Here is a 20,348-nt window from a genome sequence, read left to right as displayed (position 1 = left end):
TTGATCTCTAGTTGAATAAAGATCCCAGAGGAAAGGCTGTCTGTTGCATGACAAACACTACAGTAACAGCATCACCTTTAAAGCCGCAGCTGCCGTTTTCCTGTTTTGTTTCAGAGGGCCAAGAATGATCTGGTGTTCAACCCAGCCCTCTGGCAGCACAGCACTCCTATCGGGAAAATTCTAAATTCTCACTTCTTTCCCATTTGCCTGGGGACTTGCTGCTCATTTGGACCATGTTGCAGACACCCCCCTCTCATGGGTGGATACTCAGTGCTGACTGCAGGGCCTTTGCACAGGGAGGCTGGGGAGCAGGGGACCCACTGTTCTCTGTTGAGCGTCCTGTGTGCATACCTGCCCAGCTCTGGTCCCATGGCCTCTGTACAGTCCCACCTTTCAGAACTGTGCCTCGACCTGCCATTCTGCACTGCCTGTGTGAGCCCCTAGTTTATACGCTGGTTTTGTAAACCCTCGATTTGACTTTGAGGCAGAGGAAGGTGACTAAATTTATCACAGGTGAATTCTAACTTGTCCAAAATTTTATGCAGATGTTGGTGAAATGAAATTCAAAATGTGCTTCTCCTGTCCAAACATCACTAATGGTGCCCAGGAGCTGAGGCACAAAGGCCGAAAGAGTCTCTACAAAGATTGAAACTCTGTGTTTACAGTAATAGAATTGCCCAATTTGCTTACATTTGCCAGCAAGTAAATAAAACAGAAAAAAATAACCCCAGCAAAATGGAATGAGAAAAAATATCTTATTTGTGATGAATACTGCACTGAGGAAAAGCAGGTTCACCTGTAGGCAGCTGAGGAGGGCAGGGGCCTCAGTGGCAGCCTGGGGCTCAGCACACCTAAGGCTGTCCTGTGCTGAGTGAGAGCAGGGTGCCCTGGTCCTGCTAGGGCTGGTGAAAAGCAGGAAGGAGGAGGTGGAAGGAATGTGCAGGAGCCCGAAGAGCAGGGGAGCATGTTACTCATTCAGGACAGCCAGACAAGCGTCGGTGGCCCCTGCGGGCTGGGAAGTGGGGCTGAGGCAGCTGCTGGCCGGGAAGTGGGAGAGAGGGCCAGCTGCTGATGCCTGCTGGCCTTGTGCTGCACAGGGGTGTCTAGGAGCAGGTGGGGTTTGTTTGAATCTTCCCAAATGCCTACAGTGCTGCTGGTGGCCGTTCAGTGAACACTGTCCAAGGAGGGGCCCCTCTCAATACCTGCACAGAGAGTACACACCGACCTGACCATAGCATAAAGCGGCAGCTCAGTGCTTGCTCAAGGGGACAGCGACAACTGCATGCATGTCATGCATTTCCCAGCTTGAGGAGGGATCACTTAGTTTTCAGGATTGGAAAGTCTCTACGATAAACCTCTAGAGGCAATGAGTCTACTTAAGACCAGCCCCGGAGGCCGGTATGTGCTGGTCAGCCAGCTGCCTGCTGCCCAGTGCCCAGCGCCCACACCACCCCAGACAGATGGACAGACTACAGAGGTCTTACATTGTTCTCCAGGCCCTCGATGACTTCAATGCCATTGTGGCTGAGGTACAGCTCTCGCAGATTCACCAGGTTCTGCAGACCCTCGATCTTGGTCAGCCGGTTGCTCTACAAGAAGGAGAGCCAAGAGCTGTCAGAACAGCGTAGAGGGTGGGAAATAAATGGCTTTTAGGAAATGAGGTTTCTTATCTTGTAGAGTCCTAACAATAGGACACTCCATTTAAAGCATGCCAGAATGGGACTTGTGTAGAGAGAAAAAGAAGATCAACATTTTGAGTCTGTTGTACTGGGCTAAAATTCATGCGTGAGACTTGAAGGCTTTTATGCAAAGAACTCACTCTTTTTTAGATGTACTTGGGGAAGGTCTAGCTCAATTAATTTACAGTAATTAAAAGAGGTCAAAATCACTGAATACTTTAAAGTAAATTCTCATTTCTTCCAGTATATATTTAACTCAAATTAAAATATAATGCCCTCTTTTTTAAAGACATCTGCAGAATATCTACTTTACAGAAGGCATGAGTGGTTTTGTGGGACCTGCCACACCCAGGCCCTGTCCCCAGAACACCCTCTCACATTTCCCCTGGAGGGTCTGATTCCACTAATTTGCTTCTGACAAAAAAGATGACATAAGCCCCGGCATCCTCAGGTGCTTCCCAATCCCAGACACAGGGGCTCTGCTCCCTGTACAGACACGGAAGGAACTGCTCCCACCATCGAGCCAGACGCTTCGGGAGAACTTAGAACAGGCTCAACCTTCTGAAGAAGCTGCTCTGGCAAAAAACCACCTAGGACTTTTATTAGGAAAAGGAACACGACCTTGAACGAACGAAATTTTAGTTTGACATGTGTATGTATGTTTAAGTGTGTGAAATCTAACGTTTTGATGGCTCATTTTTTGCTGACTGATGGTGAAAAGAAGTACTGGTCACGGACACGGTGAAAGATAAAAACCACAGTGGGTTTAGCAGCTCTGGCCGCAGCTGGACTCAGCAGGATGGGAAGTGCAGGCGGGCTGATACCTGCATGCTGAGGACTGTCAGGTTGGTAAGTGCATCCAGGTTCTGAAGTTTAGTGATCTTGTTTTTCCCCAAAAACAAACTTTCCAGATTGGTTAATGTGTCGATATTTTCAATTGCCTGTGAAAAGGACAGAGCAGCAGTTAGCACTGTGTGGCCAAGCAGCTACAGCAGGGAAAGGAAAGGTGACTGGGCAAGGAGACAAAACTACCTGGATTTCAGCCCTGAGATGTCGGGCAAGTTACTTTTCCGCTCTGAAAATTTTTCCAATGAAATCTCACTTAAAAGTACAGTAAGGAAAAAACAGAAAAGGTAGAGGGTCCAAGGCCTTGTCTCTTTGGCTCACTCCCAAAGCCAACTTTTCACAGAGCTCTGAAGTTCAAGGGAACACAGTTTGAAGACCCAGAGACGAGTGGACTTCTCAAGTCCCACCCAGTTCTACGGTTCTGAGTGGACACATTATTGTGCTCTTCTACAGTGCTTGTTAAAATGCATTCCCAAGATCCCAGGTCTTCACAGATGAGAGATGCTGGAAGCTCTGGCCCAGGGATGCCACTCAGGACTCCTGGGAGCAGAGTGCCCGCATCCCATGGCTCTCCCCCTCCCTCAGTTTCTGTGAGCCTCCCTCCTTGCCTCTCCTTGCTATGATCCTGTGCCCCTCGATTCAACTGTAACCCCACAGGCCTTGTGCAGAGCAGGCGGTTTAACGAGTGCTTACTGACTAGACCTCAGTTCCCCTTCTCCTCCAAGCTCACTGCTCTCTTAGAACACGTCACTTATTAACATTTTCAGCAGAAAGTGCATCTCGTCTTGCCCATCACAGCAGGACTTGGCTCAGGGGGGTGGGTGTCTAAGAGGATGAAGATTCAGGGGGAGGGCACCCTTAACTGCTGTCACTTGCATTAATTTGTGATGAACCACCTTTTTCCCAGAAGATTCCATAGAGAGATACTTGATAAATGACAACATCTGGCCACTCTTTAGTTTTAAATATGCTGCTTTGCTATTTGTGGCCATGTTACCACTAGCAACTGTCACGAGAGGCCCTTGTGCCAGAACCAACGCTCCTTGGTTTGCATCCTGCCCAGCTCTCAATGGCCAAGCCAGACTCACCGCAGCGTGCTGTAAACTTCCAAAAGCCGGAAGGAGGGGCAAGTGCTCAGAAATACCTGCTCTCAGCTGCTCAGCAAGGCCAGTGAGAAGCACTAGGCTTGGTGCCATGGCTTCACTGTGGTGCCAGGTGGGCGTCGAGTGGTCATCTGGCCAGTGGATGTCCGCATCCCTATTGTGATGACCCTCCCTCTTTGATGGCAGCTCTACCCCCAATGTCAGTCCTCCTGTGGCCCCTCCCAGGGCTCTTCCCAGTGGTTGAAAGTCAGCAGGGTACAGGCCTCCATCTGCTTCTATGGAACTCCAACTGCTTCCCAAGAGTCTCTGCCCAACGCCCTCAGAGGTTGGACAGAACATGGTAAATGGCAGACCTAATGCTGCCGTGGGCTCGTTCCAGAGGATGCAGGCGTCTGGGGAGGATGGGCCAATCAAGCAGCAAGCTGTGAGCTGCTTCCTACGGCCGCTGGTGTGGAGATCAGACCACCACAACATGCTGTGCTCGGGACACTTCCATCTCAGACAGGCTCACAGACACAACCAGCACATTCAGAAACAGAGTGCTGGGGCTGACCAGCTCACCTCTGGCAGGATGTACTGGGAGGTTGTGCAAAGAGTTAGGTCATGATTTGGATGGAGAGCAAATGAAATCTACATGCAAAAGAAAGGGCAGACCACTGCGTTTGGGCACACGTTCTTATTAATACAGGCCTCCAGTTAGCATTTTCTTCTTAAAAAAAAAAATTTCTCTGTTCTTGAGAAAAAAAAAATCACACCACATGAAAAACACAGCCAACCAAACATCCTGCACCCACTGCATTTAGTCCACACTGCTGCCTCTTCCTGAGAGGCCATGCTGCTGGCTGTGTGCCTGCACCTACCCGGATGCGGTTGGACCCCAGCTCCAGCATCTGCAGTTGACGTAAGTTGCTTATGTTCTCAATTTTATTGATTTTATTGTTGACCAAGAAGAGCTTTTTCAGTCGTGTCAGCTTGTCAATTCCTTCAATGTTTCTCAGCAGATTAAAAGAAATATCTAAAATTCTGGGAACAAGCAAAACATGTTTTAATGAGCAGAGGTCACATAGAACTCAGAATGTAACTTAGAGGCGGCATTCACACCCAGAGGACCCACCCACCCAGGAGCAGGATCTTGCGGCCGCCCAGGGAGGCAGGGAGCAGCCTACAGGGTCCCTGACACCCGCCCAGGTTCACAGGACTGTGTTGAGGGAAGACATTATGTCAGAAACCCTGAGTGGAGCAGCCAGAAGCGTCCAGTCAAAGGTTTTATTTGCAGGTCAGGAATGCGGACAAGCTGACGCCACCTATGGGAGCCAGGTGCAGGGCAAGGCCCTGTGGCAGAGGTGGCCTCCTAGGGGCTGAGAGCCAGGGCAGGGGGTTGGTTCTGGGGAGACTAGACAGGCCCCTTTTGTCTTCTTGGGTCTCATGACTCACTCCAACTCTGTCAGTGCCTCCAGATTCTCAATCTTCTTGATTTGGTTGTCATAAAGATCCAACTCTCGAAGACTCTGTAACTCCTCCAGATTCTCAATGCATTTAATTAAATTTTGACGGAGGCAGAGAGTCTGGGGGACAGAAAAAAGGACAGTTTACACAGGCAACAGGGAGGCCACAAGCAAGTACCAGCTGTGTTACAGGACACAGGACAAGCCTTCCAGGGTGAAGAATGTGGTTTTCATTCTCCTGCTGTTTTCTAAAAAGGTGCTGACCTTAGAGGATGAGCAGACACCCAAAGGGAGGCTGGCCCTGCACCGAGCAGACCTACTTGGTGAGGGAGGCATTGGGCCTGTGTGCTGTTTCGCAGCAGAGCAAACCTCAATGGGTGCAACTTTGAAAAACAAATTGAACTGAAGCGAGTTAAGGACTGCGTAGTGTGGTGTGTGCTTAACTGCAGGCAGGCTCTGAATGGAGGTACAGTGAGCTGCAGCACGTCCGATGCAATGCCTGAGCTCCAGGCAAGACACCTGGCCTCCCGGACTGCTCTATAAACCTGCCATGTTCAGGATGAAAGGACACACTCCTTCTCACCTTCACTTTCTTCAGCACCTCAAATCCTTCAATTTTTCCAATGCGATAATGATTCAGATCAACATCCTGAAACAAGGAAGAAATCTCGCTTAGCTACAGGAAACTTCCCGAAGATCTGCTTCCTGGAACAGGAGCTACAAGGAGGCCTGCCGGGTGGGTGGAAGTGAGGGTGAGGGAAAGGATCGGTGAGCAGTGCCAGGTGGAGTCTGCAGCACACAGGTGAGCAGTGCCAGGTGGAGTCTGCAGCACACAGGTGAGCTGTAAGACGCTCCCCGGTTTAGCTACGATAGATAGTCTCATGTAAACTCACCCTCCAAATTAGTGATACATAAAACATTTCTGTCACCCTTAGCTCCCTTGATTGAAAAACACAAGCCTAGGCTCCGAGGAGATGCACCCGGTCACATCACTGTTGGGGCCAGCTGCAGGCTCAGGGGAGGACCCCCCCAGGTCAGTTACTATGCAACAGGTGGGTCTGCTCTTCCTGGCAGTCTTCCTCACATCCTGAATTGTTAATATACGGTGCTTTTCAGATGGTGGGGATGTTAGGACCCCATCGTTTACAACATAATCATTTGACCCACTTAATTTATGAGTCAAAGGTGTTTCATTTGCCACACAATCCTCAATGGTTAAATGAAGTGGGATTTCAATCAGTGGCATTACAAACTCTAAGATCACAAGGAATCTGACCTAAGCAAGGGAGGCTCAGACGACCTCTTCTAGGGAAATCACTTACTAATCTGGCACCTTCGTAAAAGATACCCTGACGGTCAGAGTGGTCCGTCACCACACCCTGAGGCTGGGCTGAGCAGGCAGCATTACCTCTGCATCTTTATCCAGGTTAATGGTTTCCATATCCACAGGCAGCTCTTGTCCTTCTGAAAAAATGAGAAGAAAAAAGTCCATTCAGATCCCCACTGTCTCCAGGAAGCAGCAGCCGTGGCGTGGGTGGAGAGCCGTGACTTGGGCTGCCTGGCTCACAGAGCTAGCTTGAATGCAGAAAAGAAACCAGCAGGTGATACATGGAGGATGTGGATGGTGTGGCAGGGTTGACACCCTGTTCCAACATGGTCACCTTTTAAGCACTCTGAATTTCCTGAATTCAGCTGCTGGCAGAGATCTCCAAACTTCCATCTGTGCCACTGAACTTCCCCTGAAAGGAAATGTATTCTGAAGCTGTTGGCAGAAAGCTGTTGGCCGAATGAGCCTCAGATGAGCCCTGTCAGGGGCCAGGGAGCTGCCTGCCACTGCCTCCTGGTGACGCCAGAGCCATGTAAGTGGCAGCAGTCCACCCTCCCACAGTCTTTCCCTTCTTGTCTGTGGAATATGGATCGTGCTGGGCATATCAGATGTTCTAGGATGTGCCTTTTACTGCTTTGGAAAGTGGCCTGGCATCTACAAATGCTTCTCGCTGCAAAGACCAAAACAGAATGAAGCCCAGCTCAACAGAGAGGATCAGGGAGCCCTGCTGAATAATTTAAACACACTTCTCAATGGGAGGCCGGGGAGCTCAGGCCAGCAGAGGACCCACGACCCTGAGCACGGGGCCTCAGTCTCCTGGGACACTGAGAGCCCGAGTAGAGCTGCAGGAACCACTCTCACTGAGGATTTAACAGCCTCAAATTAGCAGCCGCCCCTTTCATTCCATGTGGACCTATTGAAGCATACATGTCTACAAGGATTAAACACTTTAAGAGTAACCATCATTCTTTGACTTCACCAACTGTCTTATGATTTCTTCCCCCAGTCCACTTTAATTAGGATCTGAATAAGGACATATATTGGGACTGGATGACATTTCTCTAAAATCCCTTTTTGCTCTTGCAATTTTTTCTTTTTCTTTTGGTGAGGGAGACTGGCCCTGAGCTAACATCTGTTGCCAGTCTTCCTCTTTTTGCTTAGGAAGATTGTTGCTGAGCCAACATCTGTGCCAATCTTCCTCTATTTTATGTGGGACGCTGTCACAGAGTGGGTTGACGAGCAGTGCTAGATCCACACCCAGAATTCAAACCTGCAAACTCTGGGCTGCCAAAGCAGAGTGTGCGAATTTAACTGCTACACCACTGCGCTAGTTTCTCTTGCAATTTTCTCCTGAGGAGGTGGGGCTGCCTGTCTAGCAGCTTGCCCTGTTGGTCAGAGCGTGTGGCTGCTGTTTCTCCTGTATTTCCTGTGAGCTGGTCGTTACTGTCACCGTTTTGCCTGGCTCCTACTGCTGCCTCTTCCCTACAGCAAAACTGCATTGATTCTGCACCGCATTGATTCGGCTTGCAGAACCTCATGCTGGACCTCACGCTGATGCACCTCCTGAGGACGGGAGCCTGTGTGCTGGTCAGCCTGGCCCCTCTACTAGAGGCCCCAGAGACGTGCGCCCGACATAGGACCAGGTTAACAAAGTGCTGGCACCACACCGGCTGAATTCACCTCACGGTCTTTTCACTATGCCCTTTCCATAACAAACAACAACGGTGAGTTTAAAAAAAATGTCATTTACTGTAGTTTAACCACAGCCTTATAGGATATCAACTAACCTTGGAATTAAACAAAAGGAGCTGGGCAAAACCAAGAGATACGCCCAAATTACCCCCCACCCCCAAAAGACAGCACAAATTCAATGTCCAAGAACTCAGAAGTCGAAATGAAAGAGGCACTACAATGAAGGCAGGGTCCCCAGGTCAAGTAGCATCACAGTCAGGCCACTATGAGAGTAAAAGAGGGCACTGCAGACAGCCATGCTGGGCTAGCAGGTGGAAGCTGGGCCTGGCTCCTCAGGACATGTGGTCACATGGCTTAAAGGGCTTCTGCTTGTAACACATCCAGTTCAGGACAGGCCCCTGGAAATGTCAGCTTAACCTCTAACACAAAGTTGCTAGCCTAGAACATCTTTCCAAATGCATCATTTATTGATCTTTTTAAAAAATAAGTTAGAGAAAATAAGTGAATGGTAGCAGCTGACATGTTTGAATTTGTTTTATTTGAACCTAAGACTTAAATAAATACAGGCAGGAGCAAGTACTGGTTTCTCTAAGGACTTAAAAATGCATATTCCCAGAGAATTTCTAATTAGCTAGTAGTCTGGAGGAAAGAACGCTGCATTTACACAAGCCAGGTTCAAGTCCAGCTGTTCTACTTTGCGGCCGTGCACACTTGGGCGAGTTGTAGCAAGCCTGTGCTCATGACCCAGGGACAGAAAGGCCACGACAGGGCTCTGTCAACTCTCCAGTCTTCCACAGGTGCCAGGTGCTCAGATGTGAGGGCAGGTGATGCTCCCACCCCTGGGCCTTCCTGTGACTCAGTTAGGCAGTAATGAGAGCTTCCACCCATCATTCCGATGTACTTATTCCACCCACGGCACTTCCAGAACATCGACTTGAAGTTCCAAAGTAAATGTGACTGGTACTTTTGTGGTAATCGCCTTTTGCCTTAAAATTAGGTTACCATGGTTACCAATCATCTTCACTGGCACAGAGAGCACAACGTTAGTCTAAAAATTAGTTTTGTTTTTTATAAACTTGTTTTTATTATCATAGGGGTAATGCATGATTATTAATACCTCAAAAATCCATACATTGCGTATAAATCTAAAAAATGCAGAAAGTACAAGACCTTCTAAAACCACTGTTCAGAGGCCCTCAACAACAGTTTGATGTGTTGTTCTCTCTTTAGCAGGTAAAACTACAAATTATTACTTTTAAAATAAAAATAAGATTTTAACATGCATCTTGTTCAGCAATTTGCTTTTTTCACTTAATATCTCTTGGACATCTTTCTGTCTGTTCTTACGGTTTCTCACATTCTTTTCAATGTAAATTTATTTTCTAAGCAAACAAGGAAAAAAGGTTTAGATCATGGTTGGGGAGGGTGAAAAACCACCACTATGGGCTGAGAACTTACTCTTCTCATCCCTAAATTCATTTTGTTGTTGTTAGTAAAACAATAGGAAGCTATTGGGGTATCTTCTACATAAAACAATTTTCCTAACATCTAGGCAATTTAAATCAACCCTCAGGCCTACAAATATAGTGAAGCAGGACTCAGAAATGACTTCTGTAAGACACTAGAAGCACTATTCTGAAATTAGTTTATATTACTATGGTAGGAAATAAAAGCATAGCAGTCAGCCACAACGCTTATTTCAAATCTTGATTTCTGAATATATGGTTAATAAAACAATTTTCTGGTTCTGTCTCAGACGACACACCAGTACCAACATCATTAGCAGTAGTATTTGCCTTCAGTGGGATTAGAAAAAACTGCATCCTGCCTCCAAGCGCCGTAGATGAGTCAGCTTGCTCTGGGAGTGCCTCCGAGGGTGTGCTGCTCCCAGAGGACAAGCCCACAGCCCCCAGGCCAGGGAGGGCCTCTAACCTGGCATCAGCAGATCCCTAGTTAGCCTAATAAGCCCAGGCTCACACAGCAGTCCTCCCCAGGCCTGACGGCCCGCCCCCCCCACCTTGGGCAGATCATGTGTAACTCGGCCACCCTCCCCCTGAGCGAGTTTCAGGTTAACTCGGCCTGGTACCTTCTGGGTCCTCGTCCCCTGGCTCCTCTCCATCCTTCAGGCTGTGCTCACTGAGGTCTGCCACTAGACCGCTGCTCTGCTTCTTCCCTTCTTCATCGCCCGATTCTTCAGATTCGACCCGCCTGTCAACTGAACCCACACACATCAGTAAGAATTCACATCCACTTTATGTGACTCTCTGAGGAACATGTAACACACTGACGTCCAGTTGAAGTCAAAAAGACTTCATTCAAAAACATTTGTTGAATTCAGTTCAACGAACATTTGAGTGTCTTCCACATCCCGGGCACCATCTGAGGTGTACAGTGGTGGGGAGAACTGGGGGGGAAGGGGGCAAAGCAGGGAGGCCACACAGGTACAAAGGTGAGTAACATACTATTCCTGCCCTCAGGAACTCAAGAATTACCAGGTGTTCTGAAAGCCCTGGGTCATCTGTGTTTAAACACACAGGGAAGCACCTCCTGTGCGCTCACTTTTGGCCTGGATATCCACGTAAGGGGACCATTGTACCCTTCCGCCACATACCTTCATCCATGCTCCACTATCCATTTGGCCAAGAAAACCAGCCCAGTTCAGAGGCCCACGTTCTGAAAGAAATCAAGACTAACTCAAATCAGACTGTGGGCAGGGGGGAGCTCTAATAAAAAAGGAGAAGACAGCCAATAGTACTAAATGCCCCATGTAAAGGTCACTGATGCTAATTGTCAGGACACAGAGATACCAGCTCTAAGCTTTGAAAAGCTGGTAAACAATTATTCTTTGAATTTATAAATAAGGCGATTAAATGTGGCAGACTGGTAAAAATTCTTTAGCAAGATAGCCAAATCCTTTTCCTTTTTCCTAACTTGTTTCATGACCTCTTTTGGCAGTGTGTCTCGAAGACCTGAAGCACTAACAAACTACTCGGAACTATCAATCACACGGAAAGCACCCTCCTTCCTGACTAGTCTACCTACAAGGGGTGTGCTCTTTGAGAGGAAGGAAGTTCTAGTTCATCTTTTATCTCCCGCTGGGCCTAGCTAAATAGCAGTCAGAAAAGGACTGCTGGACAAAACAAGTCCCTGTGAAATGCATCTCCCAAACCACCCCCATTCCTTCTTCCCCGTCCCGGCAACTGCCTTGGCTCAGCAGCTCATTACCTATGGCCTGGGCTCCGCTCAGCCTCCTAAATGGTCTCTCTGTGGCTTGTCTGGCTCTGTCTAATCTATTCTCCATTACAGAGAATCTGATCTTAGACTCCAAAAATTTCTGGAACATCAGTGGCGTCTCCTGAGTTTGCACCTTGCCTCTAGAGACAATGCTTTGGCAGGCTATTTCCTTTTCCAAGCCTCAGTCTCCTCATCTGTAGAAGGGAGCTAGTATAGTACCTATATCTCAGAGTCGCTGGCAGGCTTCAATTAGAAAAGGCACAAAAGGAGACAGCATGTGCAGGACATGCAGTTGACACTTAATATATTAGTTATCACCAGGCACGAGGTGCTCCATGGTCAAGGCTAAGGGAAAGCAAGTTCTACTGGGCAATGGGCTGGTGCTGCTGAGCTCTGGGCGGGAGGCCTTAGCTCACGAAGGGCAGCCAAAGTGAAACCTGGGGCACTATCATGAGGGCAGCAGGGGGTTTGGGGACAGCAGATCAGCATATAAGGTGACTCTGGGGCACTGGGGACAATGGGCTGGCTCAAGGTATTGGCAGTGGGAATGGAAGAGGCATTGAAGATCTGCAGATATTAAGGAAGTAGAGGCGTCAGAGCCTATCGATTAACTGGGTGGGTGGGAATGGGAAAGAGAGAAACGCCTGGGTTTTGCATGTCATTTACCAAGACTTGGAAACAGCTGAAGAGGACGCAGGAGTAGATGGCGGAGGGAGAAGGGAGATAGGAAGAGGTGTTCCTCATTTAAAAAGATCCAAGAATCTCAAAGTCCAAGACCCTTCATGCCCTTCACACCCCTCCACCAAGGACCATCTCTCGCCAGCCTCACTGGCACTCTTCGCCCTCATCCAGTATGACTTGTCACTCTTGGTCAAACTCTCCTCCAAACAGGCCACCTTCCTTCACACCCCTTTGCCTTCCTCTGTGTGGTTCCCCTTGCCTGCAGTGATTTTTGATCTTTCCCCCACCCTATCCCCTGCCTGGCTGATCTGCACTTTTCCTTCAAGGTTCAGCTGGGAGCTGGCTTTGGTTGCGCAGCCATTACTCCCCAAATGCCAGCTCTTCCTTAGGCCCCCCTGCCCAACCCCGTTCTGCATCTTTCTTCCCTAGCACTTTACACATCAGACAGTGGCTGCTCTTCTGGAGCTCTGTACCCACCTTGAAACCAGAGGAGCCAAAAGCTCAAAACATAACATAAACACTCAAAGACATGACTGACTCTCCATCGCGGGGTGAGAGCGTGCATGTGTGTATATAATTACATGCATACATAGTATACATATAATTTTTTTTCAACAAAGCGAAAGGGTTGAATTCAATCTTTCGGGAACTATGGTAGCTATGAAAACAGGCACCCGCCCTTCTACGACTCAACCTCTGGGCTCCTTGTCACCCCATCCCCACATTGAGAGGGCCCTTCTCCACTCCGCCACGTTCCCCAACGAGCCGACGTGGGGGGGCCCCACGGCGCCCTGCGCCTCGGTGTCCTCGTCAGCCGCCCAGGGACCGACCCGCGGATCAGGCTCAGGGGTTAGGTGCGAGGCCCCCACCCGCCGGAGGGCGCGGGGCCCGCGGGACCACCGCATCGCCACTCCCACCTACCCGCGCCGCCGCTCGCCCCTCCCTCTGCCCTGAGTCCGGCGCCTCCCGGGCCGCCCGCGTCTTCCCGGCCGCTGCCCCCTGGGCGCGGAGTTCCCGGGTCCTGGGCCGCCCCCGCCCCGCCGAGCCGGCAGGCAGCTGTCAGGGGGCCGCGCGGCGGGGTCCGGCCGCGGCCAGAGGCGGCACACCCCGTTTCTCTCGGGCAAGGCCGGTGCGGGCCGCCGCTCTCCGCCCGCCGCCCGCCGGGCCCTTCGGCCGTCGCCCCGCGGGGCCGCTCACCCTCCATCATCTCCTGCGACTGTTGCTGGCCCCCGCCGCGCTCCTCCGCCATATTGGCTGCTCTTCCCCTTTCCGGAATCTGTCGCCTCAGGCCCCTCAGCCAATCAGGGCTCCCAACTCAGGGCTGACCCAGCCAACGGAATCCCAGCGCGGGGGGTGGGCGGCTGACCCCAGACGCGCCTGCGCGGCCCCAGCGCTTCCTGGGAGTTGAAGTCCGTGCGCGAGGCCGCGCCCGCCCTCAGCCCCCCGCACCGCCAGTCTCACCTCCTCGGGGGCAGGTAATTTGAGAGCTCCCAGAGGCATCTGGTGGCGAGAAGCAGGGAGGAAGGCGGGGCAGTCGGAGCCGCACGCTTGGAGCCGAACCTGCAGGCTAGCGGAGAGCAGTCTGGGAGATGCTCTGGGCTCTAGAGGGGCACGGCCAGGCGGTCTCGGCATAGGGCTGCCAAGTGCCGGCCTCCGGGCCGCGTAAGTACGACGGGTCGGCCTTGTCCCGGCGTCGTCGCGCGGATCCAGCCCGAGCGCAGGGGCCGCCTCCGTTAATGCTCAGCGCAGGGCGCCCGCGCTCGTGCTGGGACCAGGGCAGGGGGCCGGCAGTGCCTGCAGGTGCCCAGAGAGCCGGTCAGGGCCCGGGATGCCGACCCAGCCCACTAAGAGCGCCGCAGCCTCCACCGGCCCTAGGCCCCGCGGACAAGCATGGCCCGTGAGGGAGCAGCCCCGTGCCCCTCGCCTCCAGGCGAGCTCCGCGCTGCTCACCCTTCTCAAACCCGAGACCGGAGGAAACTGCGTCCGCCCGACCTGGGGGGCGGAGGCGCCGTCTCTTTCGGCTCCTCCGAGGCGCCGTAGGGGGAGTCCGGTGCGTCCCTAGCAACCGTTAGCGCGGGCTTCTCAGCTCCGGCTCGCTGAGTCCCGCCCACAGGCACCATTGGTTGGCTCGTGGCGCATGTCAATTGGCGCGAGTCGCTCTGCGATTGGTCAGTGGGGCTACGGGCGAGGATCAGCTCTTTGCCGGCGGGGAGAAGCGAGCGTGGCCGGGTGACCCTTGCCGCCCCAGGTGAGAAGCCTACTGGAGAGGGGCGATCTGGGCTCCGCGGGGTGCCTCGGCCCGTCCCTGGCGCGGCCCTCGGACGAGCCCAACACGAGCTCTGTGCCCCTGCGCTACCCGCGCCCCCTCCTGCAGCCCTGGCCAGATGGTGGCCCGCGCCGTCTCGGCCGTTTGTCCCGCCCGGCGCCGCACCCTGCGGGCCCCGGGGCTGCACTGCGCCTACCGCCGCAACGCCCCGCCTCGGCCTAACCCACCCGCACTCGGTCCTCTCGCCTAAGGTTAACTGTGCGTTTTGTTTACTTAGTAGTGTCCATCCTCCTCCCAGGAGGTGAGCTCCAGGATGTGCCTGGCATCCATGAGCTTGTCAGTGGATATTTGTGGGTGAATGCTTGAGCCGCAGTGTGCATGTCCACTGCTTCCTGACATCCCCACTTGGATGTCCCATGCATCCCTGGGCTTTATCCTTAATCTCCTCTTCATCGGTTTTCCTTTTCCCAGAAAACGGCCTGAGCTGAAAACTTGGGATGTGGTCTTGATGCCTTTTCCTTTCTTACCTTCCACATCTCATCACCCAGTACTTCTGTGTCAACTCGATGTCGATTTTTCTCTTCTGGGCTCCCCTCTCCATCTTTCTGCCATTGCTTTAATTTAAGGCCTCATAATTTGCCTGGATTACTGTAAACCCTGCCCCCGCCTTGCCCCTGGAGTGGTCTTGCAAAATGCATATCTGGTCATGTTACTTCCAAGTGTAGAACCCTTAAAGTCAATCTTTGGGATAAAACCCAGACTGCTTGGGCAGGAATAGGCGGCCCTGGGAGTTCTACCAGAACTCAGTGGGCCCCCTCCACTTACTCTCCTGTGTACTGACTACTCCCCGAGGGCACTGTGGGAGTCTTTGCCTTAAGGTGCCACTGCTTGGAAGGCTTCTTCACTCATTTTGCCCGGCTCAGCTCTGCTGATGCCTCTTCCACAAAGCCTTTGGTGACTTTTGGGATCTGGTTGGCGCCCTTTGCTTACCGCCATCATCCTGGGTATTCTTTAGGATGCCTTGATGCAAGAAACAGATGAAGTCTCAGAATGGCTCTGAGGGTGAGTAAAGAGCCTCCAAACCTGAAGTTCAGAAGAAGGCAGGTTTCACCCAGTGGCTCAAAATTACACCCTCGCCATTTTCTGCTCTGCTGTTCACTCTGTTGGCTTTATCCTGAGGCTGGTTCTGCTCCTGGTGTACACCAGCAGTGGGAGCAATTGGAGCTATTTGCTTCCTAGCTTTTGTTCTATTGGGAGAAAGGTGGTTGCTTCCAGAAGTTCAGCCATAAGAGCAAGGAGTACTTTCCCAGAAGTTCCTTTGCTTGGTTAAAAAAAAAAAGCTTTCCTGGGGTGGCCCAGTGGTGCAGTGGTTAGATTCATGCACTCCGCTTTGGAGGCCCCAGGGTTCGCAGGCATGGATCCTGGGTGCGGACCTACGCACTGCTTATCAAGCCATGCTGTGGCAGGTGTCCCACATATAAAGTAGAGGAAGATGGACATGGATGTTAGCTCAAGGCTAATCTTCCTAAAAAAAAAAAAAAAAAACCAAAAAAACCAACACCCAATAATTTCCCCACTCAAAATCTTACAGAAAGTCTTTCTAGTTTTCTTCTAAAAGTTTGGTGTTTTGATTTTCGCAGATGGTGTGTTGATAGCTCTGTTTTCTTTGTTTCCCATCTGGACAGTGAGTTGTCCCAGCATCTTCATATGAATGTGAATAGCCCATATTTCTTCAGGGATAAGTAATATTCCCTCAGTCCTATATCAAGTGTTCGTACATGCACAGCCCTTTTGCTGGGCTCCCATTTGTTCCTTTGATCAGTTCTATTATTCCTGCCCAGAAACCCCAACCCAGTAACTATGGTTTCATCTTGAATTTCACATCTGGTAGTCTGAGTGCCCTCACAGGGGCCTGGATCTGTGGATTTATTTCTTTGTTATTGAAGATCATTCACTCTTATCTCTTCAAATGTTTCCTCCTCTCTATTCTCTCTGCAGTTAGGTGTTAGATTGTCCCAGTCTTTGTGTCTTAACTTCTCTCTCATATTTTTATGTTCTTGTTTCTCTGTGTTGCATTCTGAGTTATTCAAATATATCTTCCAAATCGCTAGTTTTCTTTTCAGCTGTGACCACCTGCTCGTTTTACCCATCCATTGACATTAAAAGTTAACTTTATTGAGATGTAATTTACATACAATAAGATGTAGTGACGTTAAGTACCTAGTTCTTTGACGGTTGAGACATGTTTCTGCAGTCACAACCACAGCCGAGTCATGGAACACTTCCTAAGTTACTCGAAGAAATTCGTTCATGCTCTTCCTTGGTCAATCCCCTTGCTCTCCCCACCACTGGCCCCAGACAACCACTGCTCTGCTTTCTGTTCTCCCTATAGATCAGGTTTGTCTTTTCTAGTGCTTCATGTCAGTGGAATCCTACAAGATGTGGTGTTCTGTGTCTGGCTGCTGTCCCCCAGCCTAACGATTCTTAGATTCATCCATGCCATTGTTTGTGTCACCAGTTCATTCGTTTTTATTGCTGAGCAGGATTCCTTAGTGTGGATGTGCTTCAATTTGCTTATTCTCCTCTTGATGGACATTTGGACTGTTTCCAGTGTGGGGCTATTAAGAATAAAGCTGGTGGTGAGGGGCTGGCCCCGTGGCCGAGTGGTTAAGTTCGCGCGCTCCGCTGCAGGCGGCCCAGTGTTTCGTTAGTTCGAGTCCTGGGCGCGGACATGGCACTGCTCGTCAAGCCACGCTGAGGCGGCATCCCACATGCCACAACTAGAAGAACCCACAACAAAGAATACACAACTATGTACCGGGGGCCTTTGGGGAGAAAAAAAAAAGGAAAAAATAAAATCTTTAAAAAAAAAAAAAAAGGACGAAAGAGTAAATGTCTTAAAAAAAAATAAAAAGAATAAAGCTGGTGTCAACATTTGTGTAGAAGTCTATGGTCATGTGCTTTCCCTTCCCTTGGGTAGATACCTCGGAGTGCAATTACTGTGTCCTAACTGGCAAACTGCTTTCCACAGTGGGTGTATGTCCCATTGTATATTGCCACCAGTAGTATACAAGAGTTCCAGCTGCTCCCCATCCTTACTAACACTTCGTATTTCCATTCTTTTTAATTTTAACCAGCCTAGCAGTTGTGTGATGATAGCCCACCGTGGGTTTACTTTGCCTTTGCCTGATGACTAGTGACGGTGGACATTTTCTCGTGCGCTCCTTTGAGACTTGTACATCTTCTTTGGTGAAATGTCTGTTTGAAAGCTTTAACTCCACGCCCTTTTCAGAAAATCAGGTTGTGAGTCTTCTTGTGAATCCTTAGGATTTTCTCTGTTTATGGTCATGTCTTCTGTGAATCGAGACAGCTTTATGCCCTCCTTCCCCGTATGTATGCCTTTGATTTCTTTTTCTTGCCTTTGTGTGCTGGCAGAGACCTCCAGGACAGTGCTGAATTGAAGAGGCTCAAGGGACTTCCTTGCCCTGCTCCTGACCTCAGAAGGAAGCCTGCAGACTTTCACTGTCAGGTGTGTGGTCAGGTGTAGGTTTCTCCTGCGTGCTCTTTGTCAGGTGGGGGAAGGTCTCCTCCATTCCTAATTGTTGAGAGTTTTTCTCATGAAGCGGTGTTGGATTTTGTCAAATGCTTTTTCTGCATCCTTTGGTATGATTGTGTGATTTTTCTTCTTTGGCCTGTTGATATGGTGGCTTACACCAATTGACCTGCAAATCTTAAACCAGCCTTTCATTCCTGTGACAAGCCCTAGTTGGTTGTAGTGTTTTATCCTTTTTGCATATTACTTGATGGATTTGCTAATATTTTCTTGGGGATTTTTACATCCATGTTTGTAAGAGTTATTGGTCTGTAGTTTCCTTTTCTAGCAATGTCTTTGTCTGGGTGGGCACGTCGTCCTGGCCCCTTGGATGCTTCACTTGCTCAGGGCCCCGGCCTGAGCCTTCAGGCAGTGGCTCTGTCCTGCAGCTGTGCAAGATGTCACCAGGGAGGAAACTTGGTGATGGACACGTGGGTTTTTTCTGTATTTTTTCTTATATCTCTGTGAGAATCTACAAGTATCCAAAAATAAAAAGTTAAAAACAAAAACACAAACATCTGGTGCCAGTCCATCTCCAGATTCTCAGCCTTGGCCTTGTGTTTCTATTTTGTTGGAAGTTTCATGGGTGATTCTGGGTGCAGCCGGTTGGAGCCACAGGATTTGGGGAAAGCTGGGGCCGAGGGGGCCAAGCAGACCCTCCCACGCTGGCGGGCTCTTGTGCCGTTGGTAACGTTCTTCTTAACCTGCGAGCATTTTCAGTTTGTGTGGACCTGCAGCCCCCATCCTTTCTGCCCTGTTTTATTCCTGTTTTTCCTTTTCTCTTTCCCATCCCTTCCTATGCATTTCACTCAATGAGCTTCTTCTTTTAGCACGACTTTGGTACGAAGCTGTTTTTTAGGTTCCCGCCCAGGCTGGCAGTGAGTCCTTTGGGGCTGAGCTTAACTCAGCCTTGCGAAGAATTAGTTGGTTAAACTGCCTTTATGTTCTTGCATTGCAGACGTTGATCAGGTTCACTTTATTTTCTAATTGACGATTGTCCCACTGGCCCACCGTCTCCAGATGGAGGACGGAGGCTCCGCGGCCTTTGAAGAGAACCAGAGGTCCCTATGCGGGAGCTCCTCCTTGCCAGCGCCCACAGAGAGCCCCTCTGCGCAGACCACTGCCTCCGAGCCCAGCAAGTCCTTGTCCTCGGCCCGCAGACATCTGAGCAGAAGGAATGGGCTTTCGAAACTCTGCCAGAGTAGGATGGCGCTCTCAGGTAACCACCCTCCTGATCATTGTGGGCATCAGCCTTGAAAATGGAAGTGCAGAGTCGCTCTTGGCTTTGTTCAGTTATTCTGTCATTCTGCTCTTGCAGAGGAAAGGCGTTTGGGTGCCCGGTGCATGCTGGCGGACGACGCCAGCAGGACCCTTTCCTGCTGCATTTGTTCTGCTGATTCTTAGGCATGAAACTCTCCCTTTCAGGCAGCGGTTGGAATTTGCCTCCACGTTTCAGGGTCAAATTAGAGCAAAACGTTATTTCTTCGTTCAGAGTATGTGAGGACACCGTCCTGGGCTAGGCTGCGTGACAAGTGAAATATGGCTTTGCTAATTTGGTTCAGTAAATATTTACTGACTACACTGCAGGCTGATGCATTCCTCCCAGACACAGACAAATTAGACAGGCCCGTGGGCAGCCAACCTCACAATGTGGGCTGTGGGGCCCCCAGGGGTAGGCTGAGAACTGTGGGGCACCCACTGCCCCCCGTGCCCCCGTTCACTTCCTTCTCCAAGTCCTTCGGTGCCTCCAGAGCCCAGACACAGTGAGGAAGAGAGCATCACTCTGCCTTTGAGGGGCTTGTCGTCTGAGGGGGGTGCTCGAGGAGACAGCAGGTGCCTGCTTGAAGTTGGGTGGACCTGGAACAGTGAAGAGGTGGCCTGGAGCTGGAGGAAAGGGGCTCAGGAGAGGAGTGGCTGACAGAGGAGGAGGAGGGTTGGAGCTGAGCTCCCCGGCGTAGGGGACGGCAGGGCTGGGTGTGTTCAGAGGGCGGCGTATGCTGGTTTTTGTGAAGAGGGCCAGAGATGCTGCAGGGAGGGGCCGGGCAGGTCTGAGAGGCACTGGCCCACAGACAGGTTGTTGTGGTGGCTGCAAGGGGAGAAGAGGCAGAGCTGGTGTCACTCTGCCTGTCCTGAGGCACAAGGAGGGATCAAGCCAGGTTTGGGATTGGCTGCCTGGGAAGAGGAGGGCCAGGGGGCAGATGGCTGTGCAGTTTCCAGCCTCGGAGAATGTCAGGGTGAGGTCACGAACTGAGAAAGTCGACTCCTCTACAAAGGACCCAGCAGGGAAGGAGGGATGAGTCATGTTTGTTTGGCCCGTTTTTGAGCTGCTACAAGGATGGAGTTGACATTTACTGAGACAGGAAAGATGGGGAGCAGGTAGCTGGAGCCCAGGAAAGGGGTCAGGGCTAGGGGTGTAAGAGTGGGGCCATCAGCACATTTCTGTGTCAAGTGTATGTAAAGCCACCAAGGAGCGGCTGGGATGG

The 20,348-nt window shown here is 50.8% G+C and overlaps 2 protein-coding genes across 23 annotated transcripts in view; one reads left to right on the top strand and one right to left on the bottom strand.

Annotated features, from left to right (window-relative positions):
- Positions 1–14,153, bottom strand: part of PPP1R7 (protein phosphatase 1 regulatory subunit 7) — a 31,675-nt gene extending 17,522 nt beyond the window's left edge. For 3 of the 10 annotated variants that reach the window (XM_023644080.2, XM_070270751.1, XM_070270749.1), the window contains exons 1-9: positions 13,205–13,471; positions 10,704–10,765; positions 10,179–10,307; positions 6,482–6,537; positions 5,657–5,722; positions 5,063–5,193; positions 4,489–4,651; positions 2,504–2,620; positions 1,485–1,589 (exon numbers count right to left, since the gene is read on the bottom strand). In XM_023644080.2, coding sequence (XP_023499848.1) covers positions 1,485–1,589; positions 2,504–2,620; positions 4,489–4,651; positions 5,063–5,193; positions 5,657–5,722; positions 6,482–6,537; positions 10,179–10,307; positions 10,704–10,713 — 777 coding nt within the window. In that variant the 5' untranslated portion in view covers positions 10,714–10,765; positions 13,205–13,471. Of the gene's footprint in view, positions 1–1,484; positions 1,590–2,503; positions 2,621–4,488; positions 4,652–5,062; positions 5,194–5,656; positions 5,723–6,481; positions 6,538–10,178; positions 10,308–10,703; positions 10,766–12,928; positions 13,019–13,204 lie in introns of those variants that run through there. The other 7 variants (XM_023644078.2, XM_023644082.2, XM_023644081.2 and 4 more) reach the window with 5 other exon arrangements.
- The window catches only part of PASK (PAS domain containing serine/threonine kinase), a 36,437-nt gene continuing 29,431 nt past the window's right edge, over positions 13,343–20,348 (top strand). For 5 of the 13 annotated variants that reach the window (XR_011439884.1, XR_011439886.1, XR_011439885.1 and 2 more), the window contains exons 1-2: positions 14,114–14,255; positions 18,824–19,084. Coding sequence is in view for 10 of the 13 variants with exons in the window: in XM_070270723.1 (XP_070126824.1) it covers positions 18,886–19,084 (199 nt within the window). In the remaining 3 variants the exon portion in view is untranslated. Of the gene's footprint in view, positions 14,256–17,708; positions 17,803–18,823; positions 19,085–20,348 lie in introns of those variants that run through there. The other 8 variants (XM_070270725.1, XM_070270728.1, XM_070270722.1 and 5 more) reach the window with 8 other exon arrangements.

The sequence above is a fragment of the Equus caballus genome, chromosome 6, assembly GCF_041296265.1.
Source record: "Equus caballus isolate H_3958 breed thoroughbred chromosome 6, TB-T2T, whole genome shotgun sequence".
In the NCBI taxonomy this organism is placed as follows: Eukaryota; Metazoa; Chordata; class Mammalia; order Perissodactyla; family Equidae; genus Equus; species Equus caballus.
Note: the sequence above shows the minus strand (reverse complement) of the source record. Positions and strands in the feature narration are given on the sequence as shown.